This window comes from Pezoporus wallicus, unplaced genomic scaffold (genome assembly GCF_028554395.1).
Source record: "Pezoporus wallicus isolate ANWC-B61680 ecotype Strahan unplaced genomic scaffold, APGP_CSIRO_Pwel_v1 contig_8042, whole genome shotgun sequence".
Classification (NCBI taxonomy): Eukaryota; Metazoa; Chordata; class Aves; order Psittaciformes; family Psittacidae; genus Pezoporus; species Pezoporus wallicus.
Window position 1 is genome coordinate 309433 of NW_026639380.1, and position 27997 is coordinate 337429.

Below are 27997 nucleotides of genomic sequence, written 5' to 3' on the forward strand. Positions count from 1 at the left end.
TTTTTTGCTACTGGTATGTTGCGGAAGCCTTTACCCTCATTTAGCAGGTTAAAGTCTTACAGCACAAGCTGTGAAGAGTTATTATGGGTCACTGATAAAAAGCAATAGAGTACTTATGGCCACCATGGGTTAATGTTAGCCACAAGCATAATCAGAAAGTTTATGCTGAAAGTAGAGAGGTGATGTGTAACCCACTGAATTTATTATCACTGTACTCTGTCCTCTAGATAGTGCATGTGTGCACTGGGGTTGTGGAGACCAAGGGATGTATAAGGCAGGCCTATTAGTGGAACTGGGAAAAGCTAGGAAGAGGTTTTCCTTGTCTGCCAGAAGGAAGTATGCATCAATCTAGGGGAGATGTTTTCCTGATCTGGGAGACAGAGCCTTCTGTAGTATGTATTGAAATATATATTGTTGTATCTATTCTATTCTATTTTTTATATATCTATGTGTGTATATATACATATATATATATATATATATATATATATATCTCCTAAGCTCCTGTCCAGGCCCTTTATCTTCTCCATTTTTGTGTAATGAACGTGATGGCCTGAAGGCAGACAGCTTCTCTGACAAACTTGCTTCAGTAATTGCTAAGTTTCCTATGTTCTATCCTGGTTTTGAGTAAATTTTACTTTTTTTCCCAGGAAATACACAATGTCTAAGAGCAGGTGGTAATTTAAAATTAAGTCCAAGTTTATTTATGTTGAATCTATAAAATTCTCTTTCTGTGCAAAGCTATAATGTATCTCTGTAAATGTACATGATGTTTAGTGGTTCAATGTTTCTTATCCTCTGTCCTCTTTCCCATCATTCATTTTGTGTTTTGTGTATTTCTATAGGTAGTCAAATCAACACAGCCACCTGGTGGGTGCTGTGTATTCCTCTGCCTCTGTAAGCTGTTTATCCAGGATTTCCAAAGCTGACTGCTCCTGGTAAGGATCTTAAAATCATAACTAGACACCACAATAGAAGTGACCTGATTTACAGAAGCACTTGGAACTCACAGATCCCTTTCTAGTCAATGGGAGCTGTGTTTGCTTAGTACCTTTAAAATCAAACCTTTTTTTTCAGTACCTAAACACAGATTTTGGAACATAGCTTTAAGTGTTCAGTGTGGGTATTTTTAGAGCAGAATGGATTTTACTTAGAGATCTTTTTCAGGGACTATGCAAACTTATATATACTGTGTTTCTATAAATAAGCACAGTTATAAAATTCGTCTTTTTCAACAAAACAGTAGTTCTGAACTCCTGTTGGGGTGACCATTAATAATAGAAATCATAGTTTTAATTAGTACTTAGTATCAGTATCTGTGTTCCCTGGACACTGTATCAGTTCATTTCACAGACTCTTTCATTAAAAGAATCAGATATGTGGGGTCCTCCCTGGGGATCATTCCAGGTAACAAGGACTTCTTGTAATCATCTTACTGTAAATGATAGAACAAAACATGGCAGTAATCCAGCCAACACACATCTGAAAAACCTTGTTGTCTGATAGTATATGGTGCTATACATGACCTAGAGATAATGAAGCGTTTCCACCACACTACAAATGTCTAAACCACTCAGTTTCAGTTCTCACTTCTCACCCCCATGAGTCGAACCCAGCAGCCTGCCATGGCACCTATTAATTTATAGATTTAATCCCAAGGGCACATCTGCACTCCTATGAGAAGGTATGTCTGGTCAGCTGTTGCCACAGTGATGGCACAAATAGGCAACAACCAGGAAGAAAAGAACCTGTAGCTGCATGCATGCTTTGGTGAATTTGAGTATTTAGGGGGGTTTATTTGTCTCTGTATACACACTACGTTTGAAAGCCCTGATGTGCCTTTTCTTCCATTCTAATGAAATGTTTTATGTTAGAAGAAAAAAGAAGTTACAGAATGTGTTAAATTTGCTGTAAATTGTATACTTCCTTATAAACACAAAGGTTTCTGCAATGCAGAGCTGAACTGTTACAGCTTATTACAATGGTTTTGATTTTATTAGTACTTTAAGGTGCTTAAAAATATTCCTAACAAAATGCATATAAATAAAGTGCTTGCTAAACAGGAAACAAGACCAAAAAAATCTGACAAAGATGCGATGTGGCTGCCACAGGGAAAATGTCAGGTACTTGCTTCTTGTAGAAAATAGAACATTACTTAACTAATTGAAAATCCAGATAATTTTCCTTAGGAAAAACAAAAAAAAAAACCACAAAACAGCAGTAAACCGTTCAGGGGCTGGTGGATTTCTTTGTTTCTTGAGGATGGTAAAGATTCGTGCACAGACATCAGCAAAGGGCAGCTTTCTGAGCTGTTCCCTGCCAATTGCTGACAAAGGCAGTCCTAATGAATCATTCTGAATAGTGATCATGTGCTACCAGCCCACAGTGAGCTGCCAAAGAGGAAGTGCAGCTTGTTTTCTTTCATTTTCTTGATTCCTATGCTGTAGGAAGATGAAAGGAGAAGAAGGAGGAGGCAACAGCGGCAGCCAAACTTAATAAATAATTCTGACGATTCCTGATATCAAATGGAGGCCCCTGAGTGGGATCCACTGAAAAATGACACCCTTCCACCGACCCTGACGCCAGCTGTCCCTCCGTATGTGAAGTTGGGCCTGACCATTGTATATACTGTTTTTTATTCGCTGCTTTTTGTGTTCATCTACATCCAGCTCTGGCTGGTCCTTCACTACAGGCACAAGAGGTTCAGTTACCAGACTGTCTTTCTGTTTCTGTGCTTGTTTTGGGCCTCTCTCAGGACTGTGCTCTTTTCATTTTACTTCAAAGACTTTGTGACAGCAAATTCTCTCAGCCCCTTCATCTTCTGGCTTCTCTATTGCTTCCCAGTCTGCCTCCAGTTTTTCACCCTGACCCTGATGAATCTTTACTTCACTCAGGTAAGCAACAGATATTTGGTTGATTAAATCTTGCAGAATGGTAAAGCATTATTTTATAAGAATCATACGAAAGATGTAAAATGCAATTTACAAATGTACCTTGGTAATGCAAAAAGAAAATTCCAGGTTTTCAGCTGGGAATTTTAACTTTTGATATATATTCAGGAGATCAGTGTTACAATGAAACTGGAACCTGAAGTTATCATTTCAGAAACGGCAAATTATATATATATATATATATATATATATATATATATACACTGTCTATTTAATGTGTGTCATTTAATTTAAAGGTTGGGAAAAGAATGTACAGGGGAGCTTGAAAACTGAACACCCAAAATGCTGTTCTTTCATTATTATTTTATTCCTATTGTTGTTGTTAGACTTCATAAACCTCCTGGTTTAGCATTCTTGATCTCTATCAGTCAGAATTGTAATATCTAATTTTGCTGAAACTGTTTTTCACAAGTTGGCTTATATGTTTCTGAGTGAGATTTCTGTTCTGTGCATCACATTCAAAACTGTTGATCAAGTCCTGCCGCAGACCCAAATTCCTATCGTCATCTGTATTACAAATAGCAGTGACTCTGGACCCCAGTAAGTGCTAAGTGCTGTATAAAGAGACACTCTCTTTTTCAAGGACACTTGATGTAAAGGTAAATTAGCTGTATAATGAGTTAGAGGAAATTGTATCTCCATTTCAGAAGCAGGTCTCCAGAGTGTACCTGTGCTGCGCATAGCTAAGCCAGATGAGTTAGGCTGCACAGCACTCCAGGTTACTGCTGGTAGACTTGCTTGGAAGTGTTTATGGTGAACGTGGGTATCTTGGCACTGGGCTCAGGATGGGATATTGGCATGCTGAGGCAAAGGAAGTCTGCCGGGCTTATCTAAGATCAAGCAGGGAGCTTGCAGGATGGCAGGGAGTGGATTCCCTACCTCCTCAATCCCCCTAAGGTGCCTGAAGCAAGAAGCCAAGCCTGTACTCAGATGACCCTTGTCAAAGTCCCTTTTCCCAGTGTAGGGGTAGTTGGCCAGGAGAGCACCCCCAGCAGTGCTTAGGATGCTTTGGGTGTTGCTGTGTGCCCCATTTGGAACCAGCTCGGTTCTGGGTCTGGGTACTTCTGTAGTACCTAGTGTATTTAACAGTGCTCTGAAGTGATGACAGGCATGACGATCCTGAGCAGCCTGGCTGGAGAGATCAGGCCTTTTGTGAGAGCTGCCATCTCAGAGCTGAAAAAGCAGCAATGGTAAGCATGGCAGCTTTAAGAAGATCACTTGAATTGTAGAAGGTATTAAATACTTAGAACCACATACACAGTTTGTGCTTAGGTTTACTTTTCTGGATTCAGTGTCTGAAACACCTGCTAACTCAACCTGCTTTGCTCCCTGGGACTTGAGATATATTAAGGGATTACAGGAACCTTTCATCTACATGCTACTCAAATTCAGCTCAGGCATGTGGTGACATATGCTTTATCCCATAGCTATTGTGAGAATTATTTGATAATGGTGCAGTTCCACAGGGGCAAATGTCCATCATCGCACAGCCAGTCCCCATCACTGGGACTGTCATAGCTCTAAGTCTAATTCTTCCCTCTGACACACACGTAGGCCTGCCATGGAAGTCTGGAGGCAGAATGCAGCATCCTGGCTCTTCACCAGGAGAAGCTGAGCCTGGCGTGAGCACAGGGGGGCACAGCAGCCTGCACTCTGTGCATTACAGTGCCAGCACTCAGGGGCTAGCTGTTGACAATAACTGATTCCTTTCATATAAGGAAGATCTAGAAAGAGAGCATACAGAATGCACACGTATGTCCTTGTAAATTATTTTTGGCATTGCTGTCTGATCTCATTCAGGAAGTACAAGTCAGTGGTGGGAAACAGAAAAAAATGCTAAGGCTATTGATTCTACCTTTGAGACAATTTCTGCTTTGTCATCATGAGTCCTCACAATCTTCCTCTGAGCCCCTCTGTAAAAGACTGCAAGAGTTACCTGTCTTGAAGAGCTGTTGTGAGGCTTTTGAAATGATATTTGCAAGGGACTTGCAGAGTTCGTGATGTGCGTCATCATCTTTAGAGATTGTGGGCCACTGTAGACAGGCGTATTATTAGAACTGTTGTTTGCTTTAGAGCTGGTGGCTCCCAGTGAAATCTCATCTCAAATATCTCCTCAGCCAAAGCAAAGCCTCAAGAAATAGAAGCGCAGCCATTGTACAATATATAACGTAAGACACAGAATAAGTGCTCATATTTTTAATTCGCTATTATTAATTCTTTACTTCTAACCATGAAAAGGTGGTTTGGCTTGAAATTCAGCATCCTCTTGAGACTGTATGTTTAATGTGCATCTAGCTTTCCACAGCAGGCAAGCAAGAACTAGCGCGAAAGGGGTGGGGATAAAGAATTTTGTTTTCAGTAATGGCTTATAACTTCACAGACCTGTTCAGAAGCAACTTTTATCCTTTTTTCTCTAGAAGGCAGGCAGGAAGGGTCTGCAGCTGTGTCTCACTGCATGAAAACCATGCTACTTAACTGGTTCTTAGCCAGAGGGAAAGAAGGGATCTATGTACAGTACAGGGACAGAGGACTGGAAGAGGCTTTAGGGATCTCTGGAATTTGCAGGTGTTTATCATCTGCTGTACAGCACCCACCATTTATAAATGTGGCACTGCTAGGAAAACTTCTAGACATAGATGTGAGAAATAAAAATGATTCAAACTATATTGCAAATCCTCCTGGCCAAACAAGAAACCTCATTTGGCAAGTGCCTGAGGACATTTTTCAGAATAATAAGCACCTTCGAACTTGACAGAAAGTTAACCACAACTATTCCCATTTTAATAGGTATCCTAAAGCAATGGGGACACAAATTTCAACTGTATTTCATGTGTAGCATGACAAATAAGCCACAAAGACGTCAGCACAGCAGGGGTTGTTCCCAGACTTGAGCATCAGCAGATACAGCAGAAGGAGCCGTAGTATATTGGGGCTGGTTGCTAAAGCAGGGGACCCATGGATGAAAGGGAAGTTACAATCAAAATAGTTTTGACTCAGAACAAGGGATCTTTGGATTAAGAGCCAAATTCATGGTCCTTTGCTGTGGTCTTGTTGCCCTACTTAGGCAGAATAGAAAGGGTGCTGCAGATAAGGCCTATACAATATTAACTCCTCTTAGAAATCCCATACAGGGGAAAATATGTGATTTCTAGTGAGAGCACAACACTTATTAGAATTTATTAGTCCTTTGTGTGTATTCATTCTCTTGTAAAGGAAACAAAAAAAAGAAATAATGTGACCTACCCTCTCAGGATAAGCCTCTGTCTGCTTACAAATCATTGAACTAAATCTCAAGTGAAGATCAGATCCAGTGGCACTTTTGTAAAACAATAGAAAAACACTGGCATATGACTGCATTGTACCAAGCCAGAGCAGCTCCCTGATCTTAACCCATCAGATAGGGAGCTGAAGTGTGTGTTTCCACCTACAGAGACCAAAAATCCCATAGATATTTTTGGCTCACACCTGCAGCTCCCACAGGTTTATTCTGCTGCTTGATAAAGCAAAGACTGCAAATCAGCAAATAAGGCAATTTCCACTTTCAGTGACTCCAGTCAGTGAGGATGCCAGGACTCGAGCATTCTTTTCCTGATGTCCTGCTTAGCCCAATCTTTCCTGCCCCTGACAAAGGGAGGCTGAGATGAGTCCTCAGGCTTTACAGTCAATACAGTGCACAAAAGTGTAAAGAGGCTCTGTGAAATCAAGTAAGAAGTTGCCTTTTCTGGTGTATATTGAGGGGAGGGCAGAGAAGGATTTGCTTCATTTCATCCTGTTTGCTCAAACTTTACATTTCCCAGGGGAACAGGATACAAATGAACCAGGAGGGGAGTTTGGATGCAGGGTTACAGACTCAAGAAAGAAGGTCAGGGCCAAAGACCGTGAGCCATGGAGAATGCTGGAAGTCCCAGGCCTCCCCCATGGTCAGGCATAGCAAATCATTTGGTGGGTGGTAGGTTTATCTTCAGGTTGGGAACTTCTCCAGGAACTAAGGAGCTGAGCTAAAGAACTGAGGCCGTATGGGTGGAGAGGGGCTGATAGGCAGATTTACTTCTTCCTCCTCCTTAACCAGTTTCCCTTTTCTCCAGATTGAGAAGCTTACCCTGCCTCCCAGGCAGGGCTGATAAAATCAGGGACTTTCAAATGAAGAGAAACTGCACAGAGGAAGACAGTGTAGAGGAGAGCTGCCATGCTGGCGGTGCCTGGCAGGGTGGGGAAAAACCAGCACAAGGCTTTCTGGGAGATTACGTATATCTCAGTGGAACTGGGGTACGTGTTAGCTCTGGGAGGAAAATTAAGAGAACTTCTCATCCTCTAATTACTGGGCATAGTATTTCAAAAATAATACCACCAGTGAGAGGACAGACACGGCTTTTTATTTAGGAGAAATATTTATTTTTTAGTAGGAATGAATATACCTATTATTAATTTAAAGCATATTTTAGTTGTACATAGAACTACACAGGAGTCTAACTATGGATAGTAAAGCATCAGCAAATACGTTGAGTGTCAGACATTGCCCTCAGTATTGGATCTATAGGAGACAAATTGCAGCTTCAGGCTGACAGCATCTGACAGCATCTGACATGAAGAATGACATTATCTGACTTAGAAAATAATTTGATAGGAAAGCTACACATGCAAGTTTACTGTGGCTGGCTGCCCATGATGGTCACTGTCCTTTCAGAGCTTTTGTTACCAACACAAAGCTGAGTAGTCACCTTGCCCATGTCTGTAGGTCTTACAGTCCATGTAGAGTTTAGAGAATAGAGGGAAAGCTTGCATGTTTTGAGGAATTTGATCCAAATGAAAGAATGAACAAAGGAGAAAGAGAGAAAGGGGAAGGTTGGCCTGGGACAGGAAGATATACAGCAAGGTTTGCAAGAAAGGTGTATGTGCTAATGGTGAGGGGCTATGGGCCTGCATGAAGTTGTGGCATATTTTCAGGGTGCAAAGAGAAGCTTGCATGTAGTATGACAGGAAGAGAGGGGCCATGGTGAAAGGAACTGGGAAGGAAAAGTACATCCTATGTTCCTTGTGGAGTTTTTGAAATGAGAACTGGTAAATAAAGCTGAGCTTCATTCCTGTGCAAAGGGCCAGCTTGAGACATATGTAAGCACTTAACATACCTGAGGCTTTTCGGTAAGCTAAGCTGTGGCTGCTGTAAAAGTGAATTGATCAGCTAGCACAAGAGGTACAGTGAGGTTTTTGCCAGCCATCATGTCAGTTTAGCTAAATCAGAGCTGAAACTCCAAAACTGAAAATTACTGCAGTGAGATTCTCTTTCTCTTTTGCTCTGGGAATATGTGACTTGGCTTTGACACCTGTTTCACTGATACTTATAGGGCCAGAGCGGCTGTTGATTTAACTTTCATAACAGTACCTGGAACCCCCTTAAGCTACAGCAGCCTGGCCCTGTCTGCCTACTGTGCTGCCCAGAAGTTCTGCAGAGCTGTCTGCAGCTGAGCTGCTGACGGGCTCCCATGCCATCCACACTGCTCCTCTGCTGGGGCCTGGTAAAATGCCTTTAAGGTCAGCTGTTTACATCAGTTCCTGCAACAGAAATTTTCCCTGACTCTACGAAGAGATTCTTGGAGTCTTTTTGTGCTGTTGCAGTTTTGTATGCCAGACATATACCTCAGGGGAGTGGAGGAGGGAGTGTGAGAATCTAATTTGAGGTTTTCAGTCCTTTGGCAAAAACAAGGAGTCAAAACAGGATATTTCTCCTTTAAAGCGCAAGTGAAAGGGGAAATACCTTTAAGAAGAAAAAGTAACCCTGTAGACATTAGAAAATTAGCAAGGACTTTCACTGAGTTTTCTGTGGTGCTGTTCAACTTGGGGCTCTCAGAAAGCTTTTTTTTTTAAAGTCTGCCTTCTGCTTGCTCTTTAGTCTATTCTTAGGAATAGCCTGGTTTGCTCTGGCTTGCTGGAAGACTTACTTAGATGAGTCAGATATTGACTGGAAGCTTTCTCAACACTATTGCAGGGAGGGGCCATTGAACAACCAGTCTCTTGAGCTGTTATAACCAAAAGGCTGCACCCACACATATAAAGTATATTGAGATCAGCTTCTGACATCCTTACTCCCACTAAACAGCTGTTTGTTCTGTGTCAGTCGTGTTGCTTCCAGCAGCTGAGGCCCCATCAGTGTTTAAGCAAAGGTGGCAGAACTTGGCTGCCTGTGTTTCTGTCTAGCAATGATTTAGTAAGTGTCCATGCTTTATACTGTAGCTTTCATTCCATATAGCATCCACTCGCTGTACCATGTTCATTTTCTTTCTTAACAGTCATTTTGCTCTGATAAAGTTCAGAAGCATTTATCATCTGGAGCAGGTCCACCACATGTAGAATCACAGTAACAGCTGTTCTAGTGACCTTGCATCTGGGGATCCTGCTGGATCTGCAGCTGGAACATCATGTTTGGTTTTAGCTGTTATGCACAGAGCTTTTGCTGGGTAGGGCAGCTTGGACTGGTTTATGTGATGGTTCTGCTCTATGACATTATAGGGACGAGTGGATCATTATGGGGAAACCACAGGAGATTGTATTCAGGTTCTTGTGAATTTCTAGGTTTTGTGGACCAGCACAAATTGTTGCCCACTGCAAACTGCTTGTCTTGTGCAGTTGTGTGCACAGGCTCTGAACACTCTGCAATTCCTGAAAGCTGTCAAAATTAACGGTACAGTATGTGTGAGTGCTACTCAGAACAGGTGAGGATTGTGGAATGGCCCTAGAGACAAATTTTACTTGTTTAGTTTCACCAAGGTCAGGAATCTGTTCCTCCTGCTTACCCACAGTCTCTTCAAGAATAAGCAGGGTGGGCAATAAATCTTGCACAGAAAAGTGTACGGGAAGAATTTTGAACCCCATCTTTTCTCTAATACATGACAGCCCTTCTTTATGCACCACAGAAATGCAGAATATACACAAGCCTCTTATACCTCTGTTTTCAGTAGCAAGTGAGTGAAACATAAAACTCCTTCCTGAACTCCTGTGAGAATTCATGATCCAGGAATCTGGAGAATGAATCACAGAAATCTTCTGTAAGGGCTGTGGCCAGAGATGTTAACTATTTGAAAACAGTATCCAGCAGGATATTTCTAGAGACTTTTTTCCCCAACCTTTCAATGTTATTCTCAGGTGATTTTTTTTCCAGGCCAGCTGAAAAGCTCAAGTGTTCTCTGCTGCTTCAATTGGTCCTGAGCAGGCTGGTACATCACAAAAATTATTTCCATGTCAAGGCAGCTGTGAATGGTGAATAGGAGTTAAATGACAAGTTGTTCCAGGAGCACTGGAACAAGTGGAGCTTGATTTTTCTCCAAATCTATGTCTCATGCTTGACTCTGAGCTGTTTCCTTCACTGGGGCATTTCTTACGATACATTGCTATTCAGACTCTCACATACTGGGTGGTGTGTAGGATCTTTACGCAGGGTTCTCCTCACAGAAGTCATGTATCAAATGTATTTATAGGGTTTCTCACTTCTTTTGAGTCATTAACTTTTAGAAGGGTGATAAAGGCTCATTTGTTGCTACTTCAAGTGTTTTTCCATCAGTTCTCTGACTGCAGTATTTTAAGATCAGTGTAGGGACAGATAAACAGGTTGACAGGCAGGCACATGCCTACACATACATAGTGATCATGTAAGTCCTATTTCCTTGGGAAAGCATGATAATCATAGGAAATATTATGCAAGCTATACTAAAGAGCATGCAAAACAAAGTTAAATGGATAAGGCAGAATAACTTGAGGAGAAAACAATTAGGAAAGAACCCAGAATAAGTAATGTTTTTTTTTGCAATACGAGCAATCAGTGTGCTTCAGTTCTGGTTTAAATGAACATTTGTAAACTAACTGTGTTTGGAAACCATATTAGCTTATGAAAAAGCAGTGATGCCTTCCTGTCTTTTTTTTTTTAGTGACTAAGATATAAAGTATGCTCATATATTTTTGTATAATTTCTGGTGGTGGTTAAACACCTATGACTAATATTACCTAGCGCTGTTGCAGAAAACATCCAGGTTTTGTCTTTTCTCTTACAGCAAGGTAATTACTGGGCCTGAGCTCTCTCTCCGTAAAAATACATACTGTTTAGTGAAAAGACAGAAAGCAGAAACCAGATAATAACTCAGACTAAAATAATGAGTTTGGTTCTTTATGGCATCTTTTTTAGCTATGTAACATGGGTGCAAACATACATAGAATCATAGACTAGTTAGGGTTGGAAAGGACCTTAAGATCATCAAGTTCCAGCCCTCCCTGCCACGGGTAAAGACACCTCACGCTAAACCATGTCACCCAAGGCTTCGTCCAACCTGGCCTTGAACACTGCCAGGGATGGAGCATTCACAGCTTCCCTGGGCAACCCATTCCAGTGCCTCACCACCCTTACAGTAAAGAACTTCCTCCTTATATCCAATCTAAACTTCCCCTGTTTAGTTTTAACCCATTACCCCTTGTCCTGTAACTACAGTCCCTAGTGAAGAGTCCCACTCCAGCATCCTTATAGGCCCCCTTCAGATACTGGAAGGCTGCTATTAGGCTGAACAGCCCCAGCTTCCTCAGCCTGTCTTCATACAGGAGGTGCTTCAGTCCCCTGATCATCCTCGTGGCCCTCCTCTGGACTTGTTCCAACAGTTCCATGTCCTTTTTATGTTGAGGACACCAGAACTGCACACAATACTTCAAGTGAGGTCTCATGAGAGCAGAGTAGAGGGGCAGGATCACCTCCTTCGACCTGCTGGTCACGCTCCTTTTAATGCAGCCCAGGATACAGTTGGGTTTCTGGGCTGCAAGCTCACGCTGAAGCCAGCTCATGTTCATTTTCTCATCGACCAACACCCCCAAGTACTTCTCCACAGGGCTGCTCTGAATCTCTTCTCTGCCCAACCTGTAGCTGTGCCTGGGAATGCTCTGACCCAGGTGTAGGACCTTGCACTTGGCATGGTTAAACTTCATGAGGTTGGTATCAGCCCACCTCACAAGCGTGTCAAGGTCCCTCTGGATGGCATTCCTTCCCTCCAGCGTATCAACTGAACCACACAGCTTGGTGTCATCGCAAACTTGCTGAGGGCACACTCAATCCCACTGTCCATGTCAGCGACAAAGATGTTGAACAAGACCGGTCCCAACATTGATCCCTCAGGGACGCCACTCGTTACTGGTCTCCAGCCGGACGTTGAGCCATTGACCACAACTCTTTGTGTGTGGCCATCCAGCCAGTTCTTTATCCACCAAGTGGTCCACCTATCAAATTGATGTCTCTCGAATTTAGAGACAAGGATGTCGTGTGGGACAGTGTCGAATGCTTATATATCCAACTGCATGCCAGGGTACTATGATGGGCTGTTCATGGGAACAGGGCATCTGATGCAATATGCTGGTATAACCTCATCTACATGAGACACATATGCTGCTAGGTCATATAAGAGCCTAATAATTACTTGCCTCTATGATTTTACTGATACTTGTCTTCTAATGAACCCTGGTATCTAGGATCTTAGTCCCAAGGCAGAGTAAGTAAAAATAATGGAGTAGACAATTTGTGTACAAGCACATCATGATCTCCTGCTGAGTGATTTTAATATTTTACTTAGAGCTTGCCTGCCATGGATAAGCAATAAATGCAAATCTCATGTAATGAAACCTATCATTGCCTTTCTTGTGGCCTGTGAGACAGGATTCCTGCAGATCACAGCATCTTGCCTTATTTATATGTATCATGTATTTGATGCAGTATTTTTCTGGTTTGCAGGTGATTTTCAAAGCTAAGTCAAAATATTCCCCAGAACTACTGAAATACAGGTAAGAACCATGCAAACATTTAATGTGCTAGAGAAGAGTAGACATGCTTTTTGAAAAACATTGCATCTTTTATAATTTGCGGCACTCATATCTCAGCTATTCGTATTTATGTACCAGTGTTTTATGATGACAGTTCTGAGGCCAGCTTCTTCCTATGGCATTTAGAAGTTTGTGTCATTTCTCAACACAAGCACCATTTTTAGATATTCACTTATTTCAAAGGTAGATATTTCAGATGCAAGCAGGAGAAACAGACCCTGGTGATTAGTTTACAGGTTCTTAACATAAGTATTGCTAGGTGAATTCAGATCCAGTGCTTTGGTAAAGGTAGCAAAGTGATATATTTATTTTGACAGGAATGAGTGGGACTGGGTATATGTTAATCTGTGAGGTCAGTGGTAATAAAAGACTCAAAAGTTTTGTGAAGGTGAGAGAAGACTTTTGAAGGGAAAGACCAAGAAAGAATGAATTCAACTTGATGCTGTGTTTGGGAGCTCACAAATAATGTCCCCTGACTCCATGAGATTGAGGTCATCATAACTTTGCATTTAGGTGGAGATATTTGTTTGGGATCTTGTTGAGCAGGAGAAATTGTCAGGAACTACTTGACAGATCCCTATAGGGCAGTAATGTCCAGAAAGCTGAGGAGGAGCTCGATGCATTAATGTTTATTGTGGCAATGCCTAAAAGCCTCAGTTGGGCAATGTTTTTTAGACAGGGGGGAAAAGCGTGGTTGTCTCCATTCTGAAGAATTTACACTCTGAATTCAGGATAGGAAGATTAATTTGAAACTGAAATCTGACCTGTTACTTGCTTACTGTTAGGAGAACATAGTACTGTATCAACAAGTCAAATACTAACATTGTCCTTGCCCTGGAAAGTTCGTTATCCAGGTGGGTTTTGATACAGCTGGAGAGGTGATCCTCTGGAGCAGGTGCTTCAGAAACCACGTTCAGTAGAAAGGCAGAATGGTGAGAGTAGGCTTGGGGTGGGCTGTGCTTAGTGAGGGTGTGGGACACACAGGGGGTGATGGCTGACTGAGGGATGTGGGCTCCATGCTGAACCGCAGCTGATGCAGAAATTATCAGGATGGGAACAGAGAGGCTGCATCTATTTTGGTGGCCTCAGGAATGCTTTCAAGTTAGTGGGTCTGTGTGTGTACCTTGGCCACATCCCAAACCACAAGGAGCAAGAGATGGATGCTCTCTGGTAAACACCGTGGTATACGAATACATTCACCCCACCCTTTGCACTCTGCTTTCTGTGGGAAGGAAATCCAGGAGTATGGTGGCCAGACAAGCACAGCATATACCAGCCAGGTCCCCAGCCAGCCCCCAGTGCAAGAGTGCCTGCCCCTGGTGGTACACATAGGCAACAGGAACAAAGAGGATGGCTTTGCCCAAGGCCTGGGCTGCAGGTCAGGGTGATATAGGGCAGGTCTGTGAACATGTTCCTGGCTGGCTTTAGAGATGAGAGACAGAAGCTCTGAATCCCATCTGTTACTGATGTTTGTGGCAAGGCTTTATTCCTGAAAAATGCTTGATAATGTCTTTATTCCAGCAAAGGGAGCTTGTGATATTTAGTCAATACCTGTCAGCACTGCGCATGAAGTTCTTGGAGCATTTCCGTTCCCAGCTACTTAAGTACTGTGACTGGAATTACTCATGCACAGATTACCCTCCCCACAACACCTCCACCCTGACTCTTGCCTACTGCATTTCTAGCACAGATCACTCTTGTATCTGGTCTAGCCCTTTCTTTCTTATTTAGGTCTGTTTGTAAAGGACTTCAGTAGTATTTTGTTTTAAGGTCTAGCTCTCTTAGCACGAAGGAGCTTAGCCTGTGTGAAAGAGCTACATAAATAAAGCTGACCTCGTTTCCTATCTCACACAGTGCCATTGATGTGGTGTAATACATGCACATCCACAGCTGAGGTCCTGAATTTTAATTATAGCAGGCTAGTGAATGATCACAGACTCACAGAGTTGTTTGGGTTGGAAGGGACCTTTAAAGATCACCCAGTCCAACCCCCCCATCCCATGGGCAGGGACATCTTTCATGTTGCTCAAATCCTGATGGAGAGATGGATGATAGAAAGATGGACAGCATACAGACAGGGGATGGAGTCTGCACTTACTGAATTTGATCTTTTTTCATAGCTGAATATTTACTTTTGGTTTTTTTCCCCATTTCCTTTAAAAAGTGTCAGACCTTATTGACTGGTATTGGCATTTCTGCAATAGATAATGGCAACATAACAGGGCAACAGAGGGGTAGGACTGCTGTATGTATTGGCAGAAATCAGAGTAATTTCAGATAGAGCAAAACCGGATAAAATCCTACCCAGAATGTTATCCGATCCAGAATGTTAAGTAAACTTTGCTCAGCACAGCCTCCATGATGTTAGTCATTGTGGCAAAAGACCTCAAGGCGAAGCCTGTGCCAGTCCAACTTTATATTTAAACAGCCCTTCTGCACATCTCCCTGAGCTTGGGGACTTCTCACAGTAAGTGGGTCTGAATGAGGTTTGCTGTGCTGTGTGTGCATGCCTTGTTACACACAAGCCTCAGACCCTGTATGGGTTTGAGGAAACCACATATAAAATACAGTAGTTTCAAACAGATTTTCCTGTTAAACAAGGCAATGCTCACTGCATTGATCTGAAGTTTGATTTTGAGCTCAAATTAAAATGTAAGGGTGCATCCAGCCCAATGCAGAAAGAATAAAAGACCCTGGCACGTGCCTTCCCTGGCCAAGCCGGATTACACACAGCTCCTTTTAAGAGACTAGCCCTGAAGTGGGGTTTAGGCACAATGAGCTTTTGAACAGTCACTGGTGCAATCTGGAAGCAGCTTTCCTGTCCTGCTTTTCTATTTTCTAAAAAAATCCCATATGTTTATTCATGCCTTGTAGGTGCCCTTGTAGTTGAGATTCTACTTTTAAGTTGAGAATACTTTCTGCAGCTACAGAGACCCTAAAACTGCCCTGAGACACAGCCTGCATCTCTATCAGTGCTTATTCAGAAGTTCAGCAACAAACTCCTATTGTCAAAACAGGCAGCCATTTCCCCAGCCACATCATGTTAATAACGAGGATGGAAGATCATTATGTGAAGAGCTGCACCACTGACTGGCCATGACAGCTCGCTCTGGCACGTACGGACTGTGTGGGCATGAAAGCGTGACAATGCTTTTTGTTTCTGCTAAACTCCATCAGGGAGCCTGGCCTGCTGGTTAGGGAAACCTCTAAGCCTTGCTGGTGGCAAGCCAGAAACAAGGACAGGCAGGCTGCACTGAAGCAGAAGGTCCTTCTGACTAAGATGGGGAAAAAGAGAGCATGTACTTATTGTCCAGCAAGTAGGCACAGTGTGCGAGAGCATACCTTTCCTTGTAAGCCTAAACCCCACAAGAATGTTTTACCTGCACTATAATAGTGGAGCAGAGATGAGACTATTGAACAGACTTTGGGAGGGGAAGAAAGGGAAGACACATGACCATCACTTTTGAGATATTAATTAAAGCTATAAAGGTACAATCACTGCAACTGGGAACTGCATTCCCCAGAGGAAGCTTTGTAAGAGGAGCTTCAGGACTGCAGTGCTTCCAGCATTACACTTTGAGATTTAAAGGAACTATCTCTAGCTGCTAATCCTAAAAACAGAGCCCTGCACTGGAAGGTTAAGAGTGAGCACAATCTTCTGCCTGAGAGGAAATTTCCATGACTGTCAAGGAAAAGACAGCATCCTCATTCACTGCCAGATACAGCTGGAAAGGGCACTGATTCACAAGCAGGGACTTTTGGGCCTTCAGTTCTCCCTGTTCGTTACACATTTAAAAGGTCTCAAAGTTACACCCCTTCCTTTCTTGCCCTCTGGAAAGAAACCAGCTGTGCTTCAGCTTTACGGCTTCATTGATGCTATCCGAAAAGGATACAAATGTGTGAAAGAAAAAGGCCACAATTAAGTAAAGTATTCTTAAGCAATCAGAACTGGATTTCTCAGAGACAGTCTGGGTGTTTGTTGTTTGCCATATTCAAAGTTTCCAGCAGGCATAAAAGCTGTGGCCAAAACCTCTTGTTCAGTGTCTGCAGATTATGACTCTTATTAGTAATTGTGATGACAATGAAGTAAGCAAACACCTGAACTGGAGACATGCCCCTTTTTTTAGTGGAAAGCTTCACAGCTGTGTGTAGGAGTAGAGAGGAATTAGAAGCAGCTTTCCTTGAGTATGTGGTATTATATTGCAGGTATCAAGGCTGAGTAGGTGAGAAAAAACAGATGGAGAAAACCAGTCCAGCTCCTGGGTGTCTGTCGCATTTCTGTTCCAGCTCTGCAAATACCCCTTCTGCCTGGCATAGATGGCAACATGCCAGCCCAGAATCAATATGCATATTTAACTTTCTTGATGTTTCTTTCAAGAAGTTGCTTATGACCAGGTTATTTAGGAAAAGGGATGAAGATGCTGGGGAACCATTAACTCAGACATTTTCCCTATTGCTAGACAATTCCCTAATTTAATATGAGATCTCATGGCAAACATCAACAGTCAGTGATGATTCTCACAGCAGTGTTGGTATAGCAAACCCAGGGTCAAGCCCAGTCCATTCCAGGCAACTCAGCCTTTTGCAAGATTTCTCCTGTCAGTGAGTAGTAGTTAGACAGTCTTGCTGTGTATGAAGTGCATGCTCTAAGAGAGTACACGTGTATTTTAAGTAGTTTTTAAGAACGGTGCTGTTGTATTTCTGCTGCAGTCTTACATGTTTTGCTGCTTGATATTAGTTTTTTTACTTACAGCTTGTTGTGTAACTGTAAAAACAGGTTTGACATGAGCTAAATTAATCTCTCCGGCAATCTGGAGCACTTTGATTTGGATATATGCTGATGGTCACTCTGTCAGCTGTGGCAGCCTAACAGGCGCGACTTGGGTCTCATTACGTACACTTTCTGAACAATGTTGCTAAAACTGTTTTCTCCTCACTCTCCCAGGTTACCCCTCTACCTGGCTTCTCTTTTCATAAGTCTCCTCTTCCTCTTGGTGAATTTAACATGTGCAGTATTGGTGAGGACACAGAATTCAGAGAGAAAAATCATTGTCTCTGTCCGGGTGGCAATTAATGACACGTTGTTTGTGCTGTGCGCCGTTTCACTCTCCATCTGCCTGTATAAGATTTCCAAGATGTCTTTAGCCAACATTTACTTGGAGTCCAAGGTAAGGTACATTTTCAGTTCTTTTCAAGTACCTTCTCAGAGACAAGGGCAGTGCAAGACAAAAGCCATGCAGTTCTTCAGATCCCCTGAGAGCTGGAGGCCTTAAACTTCATGGCTTGCACTTGGCTCACAATGTAGGTCAATATATGAATTAAATACTAAGCGGCAGTAAGGGTGCTTTTGGCCAATTCCAGTGGCCCCCAAATATGTATTTTTTAGGCAGCCTTTACAGATCTTACTGGCTGGAGTTTTTCACAACTGCTTTCAAGTGGATACTGCTTTCTCCAGGTCCCTATCTGAGGACCACTCCATTTCAGTACTGCCACAAAGAAGTCGTTTATACTTCAGGATCCTTCAGCTTGTCAAATTATTGACTGATTAAGTTAATTGTTTAAGTTAAGAGCAGGCTGAAGATAAACCAGACAGAGGAATCTCCCTGTGTATATTTGCATAATGTCCTATAGATAAGGAGAATGTGTTTTAAAAGACTGAATATAGTATAATTTAGCCAAGTGGGGAGAAGGGGAAAAAAATTTCTCCTATTACGCTACAAAATATTCTTTAAAGAAATATTGTTAGGTTTACAGCTTTGCACACATTCAGTGGTCAAGGTGCTGAGTGGCATCACATAAGCATGCAGTGTTTATTATGAAATCAGCGAAGATGGGTTATATTTATAAATAATGAAACAGGGTTTTCAAAGGGCCTTGCATTTGCAGTAGATATTTGAATCTGAAATTATTAGTTTAATCAATAGCACATTACTATTACCGCAATAAACCCTTAAAAATGTAAGTTTCAGCTGCTATTTAGAAAACCATATAATAACATTCCTCTCTCCATTTACTTAATCAGATGAAAAGAGTACTTTTCCTGTTTAATAAATCTGGCCATATTGCACAACAACTGAAAGTTCAGGGCTGAATAGATTTAAAAACTCAGCTTAGTTTGTTGATCTTTTTTTTTTTTAATTTTCTTTCAAGCCTCTCATTTGCTGACCAAAGGGCATGCATGGGCAATGGATTATTTTTACTAGTAAGAAAAGTTTTTCTGCTTTTGCAAATCATGGAAGTGTAAATCTCTGTAACAAAGCAGTGTTAACCTGAGGGAGGCTTTGGGAGATTACTTTGTTCCGTTTCCTCCTCCTGCAGGAAACCTGATCTTCTTTACTTCAAGTTATTTCACAAAACCCAAACAAACTCTAACATTGTTGCAGACGGGAAAGGTCAGAATGCTCAGCTGATGAAAGTTTGAATGTAGAAATGAGAATTAAAAAGTGCTTTGCTGACCTGAAATGGAAGTTTCTGTGGGGACTTCCAGTAGGATTTGACTGCTCATACCTTAGGGACACAGATGGCTGGAGCTGGCAGTGAAAAAAAACACATCCTGGTTTATTCTGCTACTGTTGTGTGAAAAAAAAACAAACCCTAGCTAAAGAAGAAGAATCCATCCTCTGCAGTGATACAATAGAAGCAGCATTGGAGATAATGTGTGCTCTGCAGTGTCTGTAGATAGGCATTGATACTGGCAGCCTTTTATTTGCGTCTCCAATCTGCTGGCACCTATCTTCTGACAACATGTGGGAACACATTCACCTCCATGACCTGGCATGGGGATCTGGCCTGGACCTCTGCACCACGGCTACAACAGCACCAAGGGGGGTGCCCTTTGGTCCCCACTTGGGCCAGTTTTGGGCTGGCTGGAAGCATCACGTAATGGGACATGCTACCAGCTTGGAGCGACCCCTCTTTTCTGTAGGGGCTTGCGAATGATGAAGGATTCCTCTGGCTTTATTTTTACTGCTGCACTCTCCCTTCTCCAAGCCACTAAGTTGATTTGACTGGCAGCAAAATCAGGACGCTTCTGCCCCTGTTTTTGTATTTGTTGGGGTTGAAGTTTGTTAAATCTCTACCATATTTAACTATTAACTATTAAAGAATGACAGCTATGTTGGGAAACCTCAATAGGGAGATACCAATCCCATTCTGCTCTTCACTTCTGCAATCACCAGTCTGCGAATGCCACTGAGCTGTGATATGGTATGTGCCAGTCAGCACCTTCTCTCTCCTGCCTCACCTCCAGTTTCCATGACGGCGCCACTGGCTTGCTAATACCAAAGGAGAACAGAGAAGTGCCTAGCAAACATTTCCTCTTTGTGGCACTTCCTACTTGCTGGTCTTGCCACAGTTTTCTCCACTGCTTACTATGGATCTGGCTCCAATTCCAGGCTCTTGGCTCACTGCTGACATGGCTGCAGGATATAGTCTGGTGAAGAGTGGTAGTTCCAGTGAGCTGTAAGCAGGAATTCAGTCAGGGAAGTTGACTGTACTGGGGGTTTTGTAATGCTCCTAAGCCTGGCTGTTCCCTGAACCGACATTATTTTGCTGGGAAAACAGGCAAGCTGGTTTTCTGCAGGCTTTTCTAACTACTCCTGAGCTCCTTCTTACTGACACCAATAAATGCAGGCTGAGGAACTGGGCTGGCAGAGCTGCAGGGTCCCCTGTCCACTTTTCTCTCAGGGCTTAGGAACTGTTGTGGTTTCACACTTTGTAGTCTCATTCTTCTCCTTGTGCGTAAGCTCCCACTTACAGGCTGCCCTGCCGTGGTCACTCTGCCCATAAACCGTGCTTCTACTTTGTCTCCTCTGTGTTGACATTAGGCAAGGCAGGATGTTTTGTTCCTGCCTGTGTTGTATTTAACTGCTGACTTTTGCCATCTACTTGATACTTAGGAAATAGGTGCATAGCAAGCACTTGTAAGAAGATGCAAGGTTGCATCCGGCTAACAAGCCAACACGTGATACAGGATGCTCTATAGCTAATGGAGAGCTGAGGGCTGAATTCTCTTGCTCCCTCTGATACCAAGTGTATTTCTTATGTGTTTTCATTGCTCTGAAAATAGCATGCAGACAGAAAGTTGTAGGAATTAATCACACCTCATCTTGGTAAGGGATGGAATTGCTGTCATTGCCTGGAAACCACTGTACTGATGAAATACAGGAAAATACATAATGTAGGTTGTGCTGATCAAAGAAGGAAAAGTCCATTGAATTACAGACAGTTGCCTGACAATCCGTGAAGCCCATGCAAAGCAATGCTCTTCTCAACTTCCCTTATGAATAATAACCTGTGCTTAAATCTCTTCCAGGGCTCATCTGTCTGTCAGGTGACAAGTATAGGAGTGACTGTTATACTACTTTATACCTCACGAGCCTGTTACAACTTGTTCATCTTATCGTTCTCCCAAACCAAGAAAGTCAATTCTTTTGATTATGATTGGTACAACGTGTCAGATCAGGCAAGTGTGAAAATATTTGATAATGAAAAAACTCATTCTGTAAGTGATGAATTTTTTAAATGCTATCAAAAGAGGAATTAATATATTAAAACCTTTTTTTTTTTTTAATTCAATGCCCTAAGATTTTTTTGCTCCAGAAACACAAATTTCTGGTAATTTCAGCTTAAGGAAGAAAAAAAACCCCACCTTCAGTGCTAAAAGAAAGAGGTACACAATAGGCAAATAATGATAATTAAAAAACCCCTCAATCTTTTATCTATCTTGACTTTATTGTTAAAAAAAGGTGCCTTTTATTAAACCAGGCAGTTATTTTGTCCATTAGAAAGACTGTTCTGTACTTGGAGAAGCAGAAAACCAGCACCTGATTCCTCTGAAATGCTCAGTTCTGAAGTCACCACCAAATCTCCCACTGGCATCCTGAGCTGTGGAGTTACTTACTTTAATCCTGTCATTAGCATGACAACTTCCGTAGTCTGAGAATAAGACTAAGACTCTTCCCAAACTTTAGTTGCAAATGGCAATTCAGCTCACAACCTAACAGTGATAAAAGCACAGAGGGATATAGCAGGGGATTCTTCACTGAATTTTATGAAACTTGGGCATCCAGCTCCGTTCTCTGCTTGGAAGCATGTGGTTAGATCCCCAAAGTTTTCCAGCTCTGTCAAAGCCAGGCAGAATGGCAGGCCTGCATTTGGACCATGGGTATATTTTTGTGGCCTCAAGTTCCCAGACACTTGATGTCTCCTCACCCTCTCAGCAAGCCCCTGCATTCCAAAAGCAGTGCTCCCAGCCTCACAAGGGCATTGTGTTGCCAGGGTGGCCAAGCAAACCTGGAGCCATTAACAGTTCTCTGTTGAGCGGTAGATAAAACTCTAGATGAGAAGCAAGGTAAATGGTAGGGTAGGATTGCCCAGAGGACTTCATTATGAGTTAGTTGAGCAGGGTCTGTCAAGGGGCCAGGAATCAACCCTGCTATGGTGCAGAGAAGGGGTGCGCAGCAAGGTGTTCTCAGGCCATGTCACTAGAACACACAGGTTTAGGCAGAAGGGCACTAGATTGGGACTTACCTCCTGAATCAAACATTTGCCCTCTTGTTGCTGGGGCTTGGAGTGTCGCTGCTGCTCCTGCTGAGCCCCTGCAGGGGCCACTTCTTGTGCTGACTCATGTAGTTTGGAATAACAGGGGCTGGAACTTTATGGTCAGAATATTTGGTCACATTTTCCCGTGGATGCAGAGGTTGTTCATAGGGAGCTCACTGGAATGCTTTAGGCCTTAAGTCACTGCTACTGATTTTTGAACATCTGGTCTGACTTGTTGCCTGGATTTTGGGGTAAATTATTTGAGCCATATGTAAAGGGCCTGAAACTAAGGAGCAGGTATTCAACTTGGTACCAGAATCAAAAGTCGCTCTTGAAAGTATAGCCCAATGTTTGTACTGTGGTACTGCCTCAGGTCACTGTCAGAAACATTACCCTTTTCCCTTCTGTACACAACACAGAAAAGGACAGGATTTTCCCTCTGCAACTATGGTGAATGGCGGAGGGGAAACCTAGAGAGAAGTTCAAAGCTAATGCCAGAGTAACAACATGGTTATTCAAGCTAACAGTGTGTACCAATTTGAAGGGATACAAGCCTTCATTTTTAAAAGCAAGATTGCCAGGAATGCCCTTGAAGACCTGGGCATGAATTGTTTCTTTATGTATTATTCCGAGCTGGAAAAGACTGGAAAACTAACTTCTCATTACCTGCATTTGATCACTTGATCAAACGGTTGCTTGCCAGGCTCTTAGGCTAGGAAGACCCCTGCAGTAAACTCTGATTTTGCTCAAGCGAAGATAGCAGCAGGAGGAGGAGGGACGAGGGAAGGTAGAAAGAAAGGGATGTACCCAATGAGACAGTGTATTGATTTTCTCAGTATGTCTTTAATCATTAGGCAGGTTAATCTGGCTTTACCAAATGGAATTTCTGGCCATGTTGTCCAGCAGTTCAGCCACTTAAATACAAATCTTTATAAAAAGACACGTTGCTCCTGCACCTTTAAATAAGCTGCCGTCTTTATTTCTTTTGAACACTTTTCTCTCTGACTTTTAAACAGGCAGATCTGAAATGTCAGCTGGGAGATGCAGGTTACATAGTGTTCGGAGTGATCCTTTTCATCTGGGAGCTCTTGCCTACTTCCTTGGTTGTGTATTTCTTCCGAGTCCGAAACCCTACAAAAGATCTGGTAGGTGGAATTTGTTACTGTATTTGCTAGTGTGGTGTCCAGGCAGGTCTGGAGGCTCAGCTGCTGAAGCAGCTTCTGCTTCTGTACGTTTTTGACTTTTTTTTCCAATGTGTCCTTGGCAGAATAAAAGCAACTCAAACGTCCCGCTTCCTTATACTAACTCCCCATGAAAGAAACTCATTGTATCTACCCAGAAGGAAGACAAGGTGGTTGGTTCTCAGGTTTAAGTTTACCTTAAAAATAGGAAGCCATCTTAATGTAGGGACATCTTCCCCTTGAGTTAATACAGTACTTTACTGGAGTCAGTAGAAAAGGAGTTAGTTTGTTACCCAAACTTGGGATCTTTCACCACATAGCAGTGAAAATGTATGTGTGCTGACTGTTCAAAAGCATGTATGAAATAAAGGATTGAATTCTTTCAGCCGTGCATCTGTTTCCATGTTAAAGACCAATGCAGTAATAAACACTTGTTGACATATTTGTCTGCTATTTCAGCTGAGCAGAGATTAAGGTGTGAGTTGGAAGGATAATTCCCTGTAAGTATCCTTAATATTTAGGTAGTTAATAGATGGACAAGCATTTTTTTATAGCTGTAGGCAATGTCTCCAGGTTAGCATAGGATGTGTTGGTTGAGAGGCACATGGGGAATATCAGCCCTGCACTAGGATTACCTCTGTTTCCATAGGCCAAACCAAAGATAGTATTCCCCAAGATGGATGTGAACGGTAAATTCCCAAGTAAGAGAAGCAATTAACACAATAAGCTTTTACAGAAGGCGGTTTTTATTTTCACATGCAGATTTCAGAGACAGTAGTAAAGTCAGGCTGATGTAACACCTGACAGCACAGTTAAAGGAACCCCATGGGCCTCAGTGTCCATCTCAGCCCCACTCCTGCTGAGGAGTTACCCAGGACAACTGCAAAAGAAGAGATGTTTTAAAGGACAGTCCAGCGCTGCTGCTCTTCTAAAAAGTGACCCCAGAGAGTCGTCATTTTATTTAAAGTCAGTTTAGTAAGGCTGGACCTGGTGGCCAAGCTCGGATAGTGTGGGAGAGATTCCCAAGAAGATGAAAATAAGGGATGTGGCCTAATCTCTCCTTTCCAAAAGCTGGTCACATAAAGACTTGGAACCTACTCAGATGAGGGCTGACAGAGTCAAACAGGCCATATTCTCTCACAAGTCAGAGAGCGCTGCAGTAACAGCTGTAACGTTATGCTTTTGCATTGTGATTTGCAGAACGCCTTAAATCTCCAACTTCATAATGGTACAGTTCAGAAGAGCCAATCAGTGATATCACTTCTTTTATAGGTACATTTTTTAGGGTATGACGTTATCTGTCATAGTGGGTAGGTCACAGATGGATTTTTTTCTACACAGTAAAAATATTTATGTTAAACAGCAGCACGGTAAGAAGAAAACTGGGAACAACAAGTGTTAGAAAGAAGCAAAAAATGAACTCCAGCAAGGCAAAAGTGAACTTCAATGCAAGTGTGCCACAAGAGGGAGGCCAAGGCCCACAGGACCCTCGGTTCAGAGGCTGCTCCAGCAGGCTGTTACTGCAGTTAAACACCAAATTGGCCCAGCGGCTGAAAACACTTGACCAGAAAACATGGGGTTAGAATTAAAACAAACCTTTTTTAGTTAAAAATCCTAACAACTCCCATTTAGTGAAAATCAAAAATGTTCGTTAGTAAGTAACAATCCCAAGAAATAGTTGTTCTTTGGTGTTAAGTTTCTCTCTTCAGAAGGTTTGAGTAGAGACATCTTGTGTTCACCCTGGAAGGAGCTCTCTGCCTGCCTTGGTGCTGACACAGGGTCAACTGCAGCACGCAGTCCTTTGCCTTGCCACACTTTCAGCCAGACAGTTTGGAGCTGGGGAGACAGCAGAGGTGCACCTATTTTTATTTCATCTGTGTCAATTCTTTAACATCAGTAACATAGGGGGAGATTAAACTGCTCTCCGCTTAAGGCCAAGAAGATGTTGTCCTGGCTTATCCGCAGGTGCTGGGAACCCTGTTCCCTGGGGATGGAAGCAGTGGATCAGTGGAAGAGGCTCAGCGGGGTCCTGTGTGTCCCTGTGCACTATTTCCAGAATCAGACTGCCCTTTTGAATATTTTGTTATTGGTTTTTTTTTGTTTTCGGTTTTGATTCATAGGGAAATAAAAGCAAAACGCTTTGTAAATGAAGGCGTTACATGTATATCCCATTCCCTGTTTTATCAAAGGGCCTTTCCTTGGGATTTGACTCTCACAGCACTGTAGGGTAGATATTGAAATTGCTCAGAGAGATCCTAAGGGGCTTTCCAGCTGTGGCTTCATGAGGCAGGTGCCAAGGTTCAGCATGAGCAGTTCCTGAGGCAGGGGATGTAATGCACCAGGATAGAGGGTTACAAATGTGGGGGGTAAACCACAGTCTCTTTAGGCATTTCCTATCTCGCAGCTCCTCAGCTGCTTCCGTACTGCTCACTCCAGGCTGAAAGTGCAAAGTGTCCAGGATGGATAGGAATTCAGCAGCCAAGTGAAATGCAGAGCAGAGGGTGGTTTCAGGAATAGGTTCTATCTGTTGGCCAGAAGGAAAAGGAAAAGCCGTTTGTAGACTATGACTGTGCTGGTAGAGAAAAACAGAATGCAAACAGCCTATAGGAAATATAAACCTGCCAGTTTTACTTTGGAAACCAGGAGGTAAGTCTGCAGTGACATCTTTTAGAAGCCAGGCCCCAAGCAGTTGATCTCTCTGTTGCAAATACTGACTGAGGTTTCCCTTCCCCCAGGCCAATGCAGGAATGGTCCCAAGCCATGGCTTCAGTCCCAGATCTTACTTCTTTGACAACCCCCGCAGATACGACAGTGATGACGACCTAGCATGGAATATTGCACCACAGGGGGCACAGGGCAGGTGAGGTACACGAGGGAACTGCTTGCTTCCCGTAACAGAAACTGGAGGAGGAAAACCCCTTACACACTGCAGAAGACTAATGTAAACTGTCTAGCTCCAATTGTGGCATAAATTCCAGGGGGTGAGGGGAAGCTAAAGTGGAAAGCACTGAGCCAAGGGCTCTACAAGGAATAAGAATGAAAACATACTATAAGAATTGTAACAGCACTGCCACCTTTTGAAAAACTCAGGTCAGACCTTTGGGCTGCAGGCTTCACCCTCTGTTTCTTCCAAAAGTGGCCTAAGTGCCATTCACTATTTTAAGTGTGTGAGCAAGGCAACCTAGGAAAAAAATGCTGTCTCCCTGCTCAGGGTGAGTGGGGAAAAGCTTGACAGCAGAGAGAGCAGCTTGTGATGGTGGTGAGAAGCCTCTCAACTTTGGTTGCCCTGTAATATGGCTAAATGTCTTGGGGTTCACCTGAAATGAAGGGGGCATTTGCTTTCCAGCTTGCTGAAAGCTTATTTGAAGCCACCTAACTGCCAAAATCCCACACAACCCAGAACTGGGGTAAAAAGTCAATTCTCTCTGTGTAGCTATGAGCTTTAGGTAAGGATTCCCTTCCAGGAAGGAGCAGTTCCCAGCAAGCATGATAGCACCCTGTTCAGAGAAGGAAAAGCACTGCCAGGACACTCTCCTGCCCAAAAAGGAGCTTGTCACATTACTCATTCACTGTTCCTGTATCTGCACTATGGTAGTAGTAGATTAATCAGTCATCTTAAAATGAAAGCTAACCTGGATATAGTTCTTGTCACTCGTTTACCTAAGATTGCGTAGTCACTGCCTCTGAGCCCAAACTATGGTTCAGTACAGCTGGATATTCACTATTTGCAGTTATTGATCATCCTACCCCCTATTTCTGCACTTGAGTGTGAGAACTACCTCTATGTGGTTGCATGCTCCCCACATTGCCTAACAGGGTATATCTACAGAAACAACCTGCCAGTCACAAACTCTCCTGTTTCCTTTTCCAGTTTCTCTCCAGACTACTATGACTGGGGCCATCAGAACAACAGCTTCATGGCTTACATCGGATCCCTCCAACATGATCCAGCCCTGGACACAGACCGGCCAAGCCCTATATAACTTCAACCAACTAGAGCGTCCCAGGACATTCCAATATTAAAACAAGTGTTCTGCAAAGCAAAGCTTAGCAATTTTTCACCTTTTGGTTTTTAGAAGTGTTCCTAAGCACAGATAAATGAAGAACTTGTCTTTGCCACAAGCTTTCCATAGCTAAAGGAAAAGTATAAGCTAATGATTTAAACTTTGAAGACTGTTCTAATTAATACCTTGTTCTAAGCCACAGTATTTTTGGCTGTGAATAGAGTTGTTAGAGCACATAATTTAATCATTTTATGCTCATTTTAAAAGAGCAGATTTCATGAAGTGAAATGGCATAATTATTTTCTAAGTATTTTTATTTTTACAGTGTATATTAGGTTAGAAATACATGATTATGGTAAATATAATGTAAGCAGCTGAACTGGTTGTTCAGACGCATGACAGCAGCAATTCTTACATGCACATGAAAGCCTGTACAGGAAAAGTATCAACCCGATTAAAGACTGTCTTTTCAACCTAT

General features: G+C 42.6%; 1 protein-coding gene across 3 annotated transcripts; it reads left to right on the top strand.

Annotated features, from left to right (window-relative positions):
* The first annotated feature begins 278 nt into the window (after window positions 1-278).
* Window positions 279-27996, top strand: GPR137B (G protein-coupled receptor 137B). Of its 3 annotated transcripts, XM_057414503.1 has the most exons (9): window positions 279-392; window positions 846-938; window positions 2448-2894; window positions 12703-12752; window positions 17737-17959; window positions 21106-21259; window positions 23355-23479; window positions 26251-26375; window positions 27387-27996. In XM_057414503.1, exons 3-9 carry the CDS (start codon window positions 2526-2528, stop codon window positions 27496-27498), a joined length of 1158 nt encoding a protein of 385 aa, XP_057270486.1. In that variant the 5' UTR covers window positions 279-392; window positions 846-938; window positions 2448-2525; the 3' UTR covers window positions 27499-27996. The 3 variants fall into 3 exon arrangements, with proteins under 3 accessions (XP_057270486.1, XP_057270487.1, XP_057270485.1); XM_057414502.1 differs by lacking the exons at window positions 279-392; window positions 846-938 and having other exon boundaries at window positions 2372-2894; XM_057414504.1 differs by lacking the exons at window positions 279-392; window positions 846-938; window positions 26251-26375 and having other exon boundaries at window positions 2365-2894.
* The last annotated feature ends 1 nt before the right edge of the window (window position 27997 follows it).